The sequence below is a fragment of the Lepus europaeus genome, chromosome 13, assembly GCF_033115175.1.
Source record: "Lepus europaeus isolate LE1 chromosome 13, mLepTim1.pri, whole genome shotgun sequence".
NCBI lineage: Eukaryota > Metazoa > Chordata > Mammalia > Lagomorpha > Leporidae > Lepus > Lepus europaeus.
This window is the reverse complement of record NC_084839.1, coordinates 18,863,492-18,875,000: the sequence shown is the minus strand read 5'-3', so window position 1 is coordinate 18,875,000 and position 11,509 is coordinate 18,863,492. Positions and strand designations below refer to the sequence as shown.

The 11,509-nt window shown below is 39.7% G+C and overlaps 1 protein-coding gene across 1 annotated transcript in view; it reads right to left on the bottom strand.

The window, feature by feature from the left end:
* Positions 1–10,654, bottom strand: part of LOC133772292 (proteasome subunit alpha type-1-like) — a 21,757-nt gene extending 11,103 nt beyond the window's left edge. Inside the window, exon 1 of the mRNA XM_062208817.1 lies at positions 10,529–10,654. Within this exon, the coding sequence (XP_062064801.1) occupies positions 10,529–10,654 (126 nt within the window). The remainder of the gene's footprint in view (positions 1–10,528) is intronic.
* Positions 10,655–11,509: the final 855 nt, after the last annotated feature.

The following is an 11,509-nucleotide window of genomic DNA, read 5'->3' as shown; positions in this document are numbered from 1 at the left end:
ATGCCCTCGGGACTCACACTCACCTTCTACAAGAAGTAGCTGGAGTCATAAGACAGACCTTCCTGCAAGATGGTCGTAAGATGCAGAACTACACATCAAGACCATACAGAAGGAGATGTAGTGCAGAGGTGAAACTGAGCAAACCCAAAATGTTGACTGTTTCAGCTTTCTCTGTCAAGTTACACAGGATTTGGTCTCTGAAAAATTATTTGAAATGGGATTTATACTGAAATCACAACCATTGGCAAATGGAGAATTCATGTTTTATTTAAGTCATATAAACCACAAATTGGTTGTGGATCTGGCTTTGTGAGCAAAAGAATCAAATGGAATCACCTATCTGAGGCTGAGTCTGATGTTAGTTTTGATCCGGAGATCATTAAATAATCTCTCATAGGAGCCAGGTATAAAGTATAATGCTTCACATTACTCCTCTAATCCTTACAACAAAATCACCAAATAATTCTACATCCATCTCTAGAATGAGGACACATGTCCAGAATAGTCAGAAAGGCTTAGAAGAAGCAGAGCCAAGATTTCAGGTATATCTAACACTAGAACACTGTCTCCTAGTCACTCTCCCTTTCATCAGATATACAATGTTGGGCATTTGTGCAAGTTTGTGCTTGTTTGAGTGAAGGTAGGTGTGTTGCATATAAAATGCATTTCACATGTACATGCAATCATGTATGCATCATAGTGAATATACGTGGCTGATAGAAGAACTTGCTTTCCAATTGGTGACCCAGCGTGCTTATATTTTCCAAATACCGTATCCAATGCATAAGACACCATTGGCCTAATTCATGTTTGAGAAGTGAATGAATCAGATTTAGAGTCATGTTACTCTTCCATTTATAAGCTTTCCTATTTGCACTAACCAAAATGTCATGCTTTTATTCAAAGTGATATTTTCCACGTACAGTATGTTTGAGTTTCTCCTGTCGTGTGTGCCCACAATTTCAACAGTGTGGTTTATGCTACCTTTCTGTGAAGCTATTGAATAAATAAAAGGGAATAAGGCTTCATAAAATTAATGAAACTTTATGGTATGTTCACTAGGTTTTCTTTCCTGCTACTGAAATCAACTCTTACAAGAATGTTCATTTATATAAGATTACCTTTTTAAACGTATAGATTTTTTTTTCCATAATAGTAATATAAAGATGACAGTACATGAGACTGTCCATTTGCAGTTGAGGGAATTGAAGGTCAAAAGATTCACATATCTTCTGAACAGTGTTTAGTCAATAATGGATTCCAATCTTTGCTTCTAACTTTGTGGCTGGGGGAGCCTTTTTTTGAGTATGGATGTGCATGTTTCCATGTCAGTTAGATACACATCTACAGAACCCTCTCAACATACCAGGAAATGTGTACAGATGCCTAAGTTAGCAAATGCACTCAAAAACTGAGGGAAGTACCTAAACAAACATTATTCAGAGTCACATGTATTATAATAGAGATGTAAATAACTCATGACAAGAATAGGAATAAGGGAGAACGTAGGATCATCTAGGAGTAGGAAATAAGATAAATTTTCTCAAAGTTATTTCAGTTAGAGCTAGAAGAGAATTTGGACAATAGAGAAACAAGGAGGAAGGGTTTGTAGACAAAGAATACCATGTGAGGATAGAAAGGATGGGAAACAGCGTTTCCAAGTGGCTGGAATCCAGAGTGAAAGAAGGAAATAGTGAAGGATAAAATGGGAAGCAAGGATATGGAAAAGTTACTGGTGTCCCTTAAAGGGGAGTCAATGAGTATAAACTGTATTTTACAGAAATCAGAGAGATTTCACAATGTCCAAGAGAAATGTAAATAATAATTGCTGTGAGAGGAGAAAAAAAAGAATTGCAGTCAGTTCACGGGGATGCCATGGGTGACAGGGAAAATATCTCCTCCTCTGTGAATCATCACATGACCCCTCCAGGTGAGGGTAGCTCCTCTGTGCACTGGACAACAATACCTTGCCCGGGTGCTTGTACAGCACTCACTATGTTTTCTTTTACTGTTCCTGCATTTGGATGTATCTCAACATGTCTTCCCTCTTTCTCTGCTCCACACAAATCAAACTGAGAACAAGTGGAGACAGCAACTGCCATTTTGTGTGCAATTAATCTTTATAACCCAGGAATCCAATATATTGATTGGCTCACAGTAGGTACTCAAATAAAGGTCTATTGGATTTTATTGAATGGAATCCTGAGAAAAGCAGACAAGGACAGATGAAAATATTGATGTCTTTTGGTAGAATGAAAGTAGTTAAGAAATTCATGTCTGGTGGTCATTATTTTCTCAGTGTGATAGGAAGCAAAGTCATCAATTAGGGAAGGAGAGAAACATAAATTATGTTGATTTCTCAAGGAAATCAGTAAGCATGTGATTTAGATGATGCAAGAAGTCGAAAATAGAACTGGAGGAAGAGAAATAATTTAAAGTTGTAATGAGCCCATATGGGAATACAAAACATTATTGTAGAGTGGAATATTTATGTCTGGTTATATGACTTGCTTCCAGAGAGGGTCAATGGTTTAATGAGCTCAGATTGGAGATTTTTTTGTCACATGTTTGGGTTCAAGTGGTCTAAGAACCCAAGATACCAAAGGAATCATTGTCTAAAACACCGGCACCCCATATGGCACTGGTTCATGTCATGGCTACTCCACTTCTTATCATTTCTGCTAATGTTCCTGGGAAAGCAGTGAGCAATGGCCCAAGTATTTGTGCCCCTGAACCCATACAGGTGACTCAGATGAAGTTCCTGGCTCCTATCTTCAGCTAGTCCCAGCCCTGGCCATGGTAGACACTTGGTGACAGAACCAGTGGATTGAAGATCTCTCTCTCTAGCCCTGACTTTTAAATAAATAAATATCTTTTTTTAAAAAATAAGATAAATTGGGGAAAGCACATACATGGATCAGGATGCCTGGTTGTTCTCTGCTAGGTGAGACACCAGCAGGAAACTGAGGGTGAAGATGAATAAGAGAGGTCATGATATTTATGCCTCTGGCTAACTTCTTGCAAGATCACAAGTTGCTGGTGACAATATTTCTATGACTAGAGTTCCTAATCAGCAAAGCTTCCCACAGTCACAACTCTTTTTTTTATCCATATCCCTACGGGTAAGGAGACTCTCAGAAACAATATATTTTTTGATCAATTGACTATATTCTATATTCTTAAAGACATAATTTTAAGCATCATTTCTCACTGCTCAAGGCACAAAAACCATAGACAATTTCATAGGAACATAATTGACACAATCCATCAGTTGTTTCTGTGTGTGTGTATGTTGTGTTGAATCAAATAATGTATTTTTGTTAAGGCCTTTTTTTTTGCCTGATGATGAAAATATATGAAACAGGAAGTCACATTTGACACAGGAGTTGAGACTTTGCTTGAGATGCCTACATCCCCTATCAGAGTGCCTGGGGTCAAGTCCTAGACCCACTTCTAAATCTGTTCTCCCGCTAATGGGCATCCTGTGTAGTAGCAGATGATAGATCAAGTCCCTGGGTCCTGCCACCCACATGGGAGATCAGGATTGAGTTCTAGGCACCTGATTTCAGCCTGGCCCAACACTGGATGTTGCATTCTTCTGGGAATAAACAAGCAGATAGAGGACATTCTCTCTCTCTCTCTCTCTTTCTCATAAATAATATTTTAATTAAAAATACATAGCTACAAAGAAAAGAAACACCTCTGAACTCAAAGTTCTGTTTCATTCAATTTTGGTTCACTGAAATTGACAAAAAGCACATACCATGTTCCTAGAAAGCAAAATGAAGTTCTGCTTAACAAACATTGTAAGGAGTCCCACGTAGTGCCTAGAAAAACCAACCTGCAGGTCCTGCAGAAAATCAAGCATTCACTTTTTCCTTGACTTTGAGGCACATTTTAGAGAAAAAAAAAATCCTCTTGTGTCTAAGTTACTATTGATGCAATCATGACACCCTGAAGCACAGTCAGCAGTGAGGATTCAGCCGGCTCTGCCTGAGGCTGCACTTGGCCAAAGGACAACGAGGGCAGTGGGCCCAGCAACCCTTTGCAGCTCCCCTCACATGGCTATCATTCGCGGTGCTGAGGAGCACACAGAAAACTTAAAAATAAAATCTGTCACCTCCAAGTATTCTTTCCCGTTCACATTCAGTCAGGTTAGTTTTTTACTGCTCTCAACCTGCTTGGGACAACAGTGTCAGGGCACTTATTAATTAGTTATTAGTAAAAAGCCTTTTTAACAGTCATCACAAGTATCAAATATTCATCAGCTCTACACAGTGAGTTGAGGGCCCTCCCTGAAATCAGACAGTGGCTGAGTTAGATTTTGCTCAACCTTTTCTGAAGGGGAGAATAGTAATTATGATTTTTTTATTATAGCCATCTTTTGCTAGGGTGACTTTTCTAATTATAAAACATCTATGTGGTAGAAATTGGCTGAGATCATCTTTAAGTGTGTAAGTCCACCACTACTTCAAACTACACACAAATCACATGAAATGTGAAGAATTATATTTCTAAAATAAATAATGCTATCAGTGCTATTAACAAACCAGAAGACATAATATTCTGAACATCAGATAACCAGCAGGATTGGAAACAGATAGAAACAAACCTATTGGAAATTATAGCCAGTCAGACATACAGATGAACACCAAGGGCAGTTCTGGCAAACTTAACATCCATACTGACTACAATTAAATGGGATAGAGAAAGAGCAGAGCAGAGGCTTTAACGAGGGGATGCGTTGTAGAACTCTACAGAGTAGCTGGACAGTCAGCTTCTTCTGAAGGCGTTCATGCAGCAGAGGGATTCCCATCCTTGCCAAGACAAGACACACGCTGCTGCAGAATTGGACATGGCCCCTGGTAGCTCCTAACCCCTACAGTGTTGCCAGCTACCCAGCAGTTGTGGGATGCTATGCTCTGAGAATAACCCTCAATGTTCATATATTAGACATTAATCTTCAGCGTGCTAAGAGACTGGAAATGTTAAGAGGTGATCAGAGTGCAGAGCCCTGTGAATGGATTAATATTTTCATAACCAGAGTGGATTTGTGATAATGAAAGTGGGTTGGTTATAAAAGTAGCCCCTTCGGCTCTGTTCAGCTCTCCTGCCCTTCTCCCTTCCACTATGGTATAATGTAGCATAAAAACCCCTCATCTTGTGAATTAAATAAACTTCTTTTGTTTATAAAGTATTGAAGTTTAGGTTTAGCAACACAAATTGCACTAAAACAGGTGATCTCTGTCCTCCTCTTGTGGCAAGTCCCTCCTTCCTTTGGAATCACTTAAGGCAAATCAGGTGATCAAATGTGTCACTCAGTGGAGAACTATCAGTCATAAAAGCGAAGGTGAGCAAGCAACCCGAGATGCAAACATCCCCCCACCTTGTGGGGGTAATTTTAGGAAATTTCTTTTGAATCCAGCAGCACATCAAAAATACCCTCTATCCTAATCCAATGGGATTTACCCCAGGGATGCAGGAAAGGTTCGACACATACAAGGCAATAAATGTAATGCATCACTTCAGTTAGATGAAGGATAAAAATCATGCAATCCCAACAGATGCAAAGAAAGTATTTGATAAAATACAGCAACCATTCATTACAAAAACCTCGAACAAATGAAGTTTAGAAAGAACTTAACACAAGGCTGAATGTGATAAGCCCACAGCTAACATCATATTGAATGGGGAGAAGCTAGAAGTGTTTCAGCTATGATCTGGAACCAGACAAAAATGTCCACTCTTACAGTTCTATTCAATGTAGTTCTGGAAGTTTTAGCCAGAGACATTAGACAGGAGAAAGAAATAAAAGGCCTACAAATGGGAAAGGAGGAAGTCAAATTATCCCTGTTTCAGGTGATATGATTCTATATATAGAGGAACCAAGAGACTACTAGAATTGATAAATGAATTCAGCGAAGTTGAAGGATTTTATTTCCAAAGAACAAAAAAAGTCTATATTCCTAAGTCTTCAAGTTGAAATACCTTTACAATAAAGCAGCATCAAATGCCATTAAAATTTAGGCAACTGCTTCAATAAATTTATAGCTATTATTACGAATATAACAATATGGTTTCCTTATTTTTGTTCTTATTTAATTTGGCTGATAACTTAGTTTCTCTAAACTCCTTTATAGATTCTAGCTACTATAAACTTAAGAAACATAAACAGGCCGGCGCTGTGGCTCAACAGGCTAATCCTCCGCCTTGCGGCACCGGCACACTGGGTTCTAGTCCCGGTCGGGGCGCCGGATTCTGTCCCGGTTGCCCCTCTTCCAGGCCAGCTCTCTGCTGTGGCCCGGGAAGGCAGTGGAGGATGGCCCAAGTGCTTGGGCCCTGCACCCCATGGGAAACCAGGATAAGCACCTGGCTCCTGCCATCGGATCAGCGTGGTGCACCGGTCGCAGCGTGCCGGCTGCAGCGTGCTGGCCGCAGTGGCCATTGGAGGGTGAACCAACTGCAAAAGGAAGACCTTTCTCTCTGTCTCTCTCTCTCTCACTGTCCACTCTGCCTGTCAAAAACAAAAAAATAAATAAAAAATAAAAAAAGAAACATAAACAAAACATTTGACCCAAAGCTTAAGGATGTTGCCATTTCACGTAAAGCCAAAAGAACAAAATGAATCCATGAAAATAATATACATGATGTCATACTTTTGAACAAATATTTTATCATTCTGCATGAAATGCCTGTTGAAGCAGATTGTGAAACTATGATCATTTTTAGTGAAGCACATACTACAGTACAGGACTCAACTGTGGTACTCTAATGCTTGCAGGGTGCACAAAACTCAAAGGCAACACAACATTTGTTGGCTGAGTTTTGAGAGCTGTTGACACTCAGACATACATTGGGTTTTATTGTATGTGACTTCCATTGTCAGCACTCAGGCTGTGATATGAAGAAAATGAATTACCAGGGAAATACAGCCAAGATATAGCCTCAACTCTCCAATTATGCATACAAGGTAGACTAGATGGAAAGTCTGAAAAGGAAATTTAAGAACCATGGAGAAGAGATTCAGAAATTCCAGCTGAAAAGAACACAGGATAGAGTAGGAGAGCAGGGCCAGGGTTTACCCTGGCAGTTAAAAGCAAGATGCCCATGAACCACATCAGGGCATCAAAGTTCCATTCTTGACTCTGCCTCTTGATTCCAGATTCCTGAAAATACAGACCACTGGAGGCAGTCACTGGGTTCCTGCCGCCCATATGGGAGACCTGGATTGAAATTCCAGCTCCCAGTTTTGGCCCCAGCCCAGCAGAGATCATTGCAGGAATTTGGGGAGTGAACCAGTACATGGAAGTTCTCTTTGTGTCCCATTCTGTCTATCTCTCTGCAACTCCTAAAAAAATTTTAAAAAAGAATAACAGAGTAACAAATAGCTGAGAAAGATTTAAAAATCTTCAGATTTAAAGGCAAAGATATTTCAAAAGGTCATATATAGATGTTTCACATCTTGAAAATAAGGATTTAGAGAAACATGTAAGGGTACATCAAAAGGTTCATAAAAATTACAATTAAAATTTTATTTTGGTGCAATTTTTAAATCTATCCTTTTTTACATAATAAATGCTTTCTATGAACTTTTTAAAGACCTGTGACATGCCAAGAAAAGGCAAAGAAGGGAGAAGATGATATGTTAGAACTAAAATAAGATTAAATATAATGCAAGGGGAAAAATTATAAATTAAACAAGGTTAAACCATATAAACTGATCTGCCCAAAAATATTTAACATTTCAAAATATTTAAGCTGTATAGTTTTAGATACTTAAAACAAATTAAAAAAAAAACCACAAATGAATTGAGAAATCCATAATCATTATTGGGGAACTTAATGTTATCTCCTTGAGTTGCATAACACACACACACACACACACATGTAAGTAAATAAGAATTTCAAGTATTAAATGAAATGGCATTGCAAATAGTGCAATAAAACAACGCCCTGTTAATAGAAGATAAAAATTCCTTCACCTGCACATGAAACATCTTCATAATACGATAGCTATAAATAAGAAGTCAACGAATAACAATCGTATTCATCAGTCACAATAGAAGAAAAACCAGGACTTGCACTAAGACAATCATAGAATCCATTAACCCCAGAAGTTTTATGCTGTCTGTGAAATTAGTTCAAAAGGGCAATCTAAATAGCAATCCGATTAGAAAGGGAGAACTTGAAAATTATATTCATAAAGCAGTTTATATGAGAGGAAGAAAAATATTTGTCCATATTAAACAGCAAATTTAAAAACATTGATGGAGTTAATGGAAATCTAAGTTCCTGCTTTCTTCCATATCCTCATTCACGCCCCTTAAAAAAGCAAACAAGTAGGGGCCACTATTCTGGCACAGCATGTGAAGCCACTGCCTGTGATATGGAGCTGGTTAGAGCCCTAGTTGCTCCACTTCCAATCCAGCTCCCTGCTAAAGTACCTTGGAAGATGGCCCAAGTGCGTGGGATCCTGCCACCCATGTGGGAGACCCAGAAGAAACTCAGGACTCCTGGCTTTCACAGCCATTTAGAAAGTGAACCAGTTGATGGAGGGTCGGTCTGTCTGCCTCTCTCTCTCTCCCCCTTTCTCTCCCTTTATCTCTGCCTTTAAAAAAAAGAAAGAAATTCTTATATATATAAAAAAAACCAAAAACTAGGTAATAGCAATGTATAGGACCAGCTTTGGAGACAAGGGGCATTCTCAGGTGTTACTGATGAGACTTTACAATGGTATACCCTTTAGAAGGACAATTTGTCAGTGTCCACAATATTCTTATTCTCATTTATTTATTATTTCGGAGGAAAAGTGACAAAGCTCCCATCGACTTACTCACTGCTCCCTTCCCCATATGTTCACTTCAGTGTTATCTGAAAAAAGGAACTAGGAACTCAATGCATGTCACCCAAAAGAGTGGCAGAAATCCAATTACTTGAACCATCAAAACTGCCTCCCGGGGTGTACATTAGAAAGAAGCTGGAGCCAGCACCTGGAACAGGGAATTGAACCCACTCCTCCAATGCAGAAGTGGGTGTTTAATTGGTGTCTAGCTGCTAAGCTGAACACCAGTCCCTACAATGTTTTCAAGTGTGCGTGCTCTTGACCTAACAATACTGCTTCTATGAAATTACCCTAATGCACTACTTTTATCGGCAAATAATAAGAAACAAAGAATTGTAAATCAATAAGGAAATATTTACACAATGATGTTTCAGTCATTCTACAGGAAATGAGGCCGATTTTGGTCAGCTTTGTTTTCATTTTACTTATTTAATAATGATGCATAACTACATATTGCAATGTGAAAACAAATCCTTGACATATTATTAAATGAAAAATTCAAGTTTTATAATAATTCATATAATGTGAACTCATTGACTTTGAAAAGATATGCTTTGGTGTGCTTGTGTAGATAGATATAGATATGAAGAAAAACTAAACTTTCATATGCAGAAGAAGTACAGTAAAATAAACTGTAAAATGTTAGAATCCAATCTTTCAGACATAGTACATAAGGGGTGCCATAGGAAACACTTCCAACTCTCGATTCTGAATATCTAAGGAGTGCCTATTTCTTTTTTTTCTTCTTTTTTTTTTTTAAATTTATTTGACAGGTAGAGTTACATAGAGAGAGAGAGAAACAGAGAGAAAGGTCTTCCTTCCATTGGTTCACTCCCCAAATGGCCGCTATGGCTGGCGCTATGCCCATCTGAAGCCAGGAGCCAGGTGTTTCCTCCTGGTCTCCCATGCGGGTGCAGGGCCCAAGCACTTGGGCCATCCTCCACTGCCTTCCCAGGCCACAGCAGAAAGCTGGACTGGAAGAGGAGCAACTGGGACTAGAACCTGGCATGCTTATGGGATGAAATTATTGCACTAGTTAGAAAGTACAAAATAGGGCCGGCGCCGCGGCTCGTGCCGGCCGCAGTGCGCTACCGCGGCGGCCATTGGAGGGTGAACCAACGGCAAAGGGAAGACCTTTCTCTCTGTCTCTCTCTCTCTCTGTCCACTCTGCCTGTCAAAAATAAAAAAAAAAAGAAAAGAAAGTTCAAAATAGTAAGAAAAGAAAAACATCATTCAAAATGACGCAAAATTGACCCATGGGGAGCATAGCATATACTACAAAGATAGATTTATTTGGAAATATCTGAGGCTAACCCTGTGGTCTGGGCTGTGCAGCATGTCACTCAACCCTCACGCCTTATGTCAAAACCTGGATGATGATTCAGAGTAATGGTGATAATAACCCACAAAAGCAATAGAAAAAAATAACCCAGTTTCTTCATTAGATTCCACTTAATACAGCACTGAAGTAGATTAAGATGTTTTAAAAGACATTTTCTGTGAAAGCTGACATGTACACATTGCGTTGGTATCCTACTCTCAACAAAACAAACCCTTCAAAAGTACCATTTAATCCTTTCTACCTCTGTAATAAACTTCTTCCCCAAGTCTCACACTTTTAATAAATGGCTCAACTACCTGGGCTTTGCTTCTCTCTTATCCAATAATGAACCCTCTCTCCTTCACATTCCACATCCTTTTCAAATTCTGCATCTCTTCTCTACAAGTACGTGCTAAACTGGTCTTTTCCTCGGCTTCTCCTCTGCACCTCTCGTTCAAGTCATCAAGATTTCCATCAACATTCTCGGCCATAGTTTCCCTATTTCTAGGCTATTTCTTCACAAAGGATCCAGTGTTCTCTTCTAAACTATAAAATTTTAAAGCATAAGTCAGAATATTCCCTTAGCCAAAAATGCCTATGCTCAGTATGATAGAAATCTGTTTCCAATCACAGCCAGTTTGTCCCAGATGATGCTAAAGTGCTTGTTTTGAGCTCACTTGCTCAGTCTGCGACTAGGGCTTGCTCCCCAAAAACTCAGGCAAATGTTGAAACTCTGATGTCTTAATGTGAATGGATGATTGATTAAGGGCTGAGATCCGAAGCCAGAGCCAGAAGCCAGGAGCTTCTTCTGGGTCTCCCAAGTGGATGCAGGGGCCCAAGCACTTGGGCCATCTTCTTCTGCTTTCCCAGGCCTTAGCAGAGAGCTGGATTGGAAGTGGAGCAGCCAGAGATGGAACCAGCACCTATATGGGATGCCAGTGCTTCAGATCAGGGCATTAACCCGCTGTACCACAGCACTGGCCCCGAAAGTTGTATCTTTCTACCTCCTTATCCTTCTCCCTCTCTCTTGATTCTTCTTTGTCTTTCCAAAAAATACCTTTTTAGAGAAAGAAAGAGAAGATAATGGATATTGCTTAAGAAGTTAAGAGGCTATAGACTGGGGCTGGCGCTATGGCACAGTGGGTACAGTGGCCACCTCTGAAGAAGGCATCCCCTTTGGGAGCCAGTTCACGTCCTTGTTGCTTTACTTATGATCCAGCTTCCTGCTAATGGCCTGGGAAAAGCAGAGCAGGATGGCTCAAGTGTTTGGGCTTCTGCCACCCCTGTGAGAAACCCAGATGAAGCTCCTGGCTCCTGGCTCCTGGCTCAGGCCTAGCCTGGCCCTG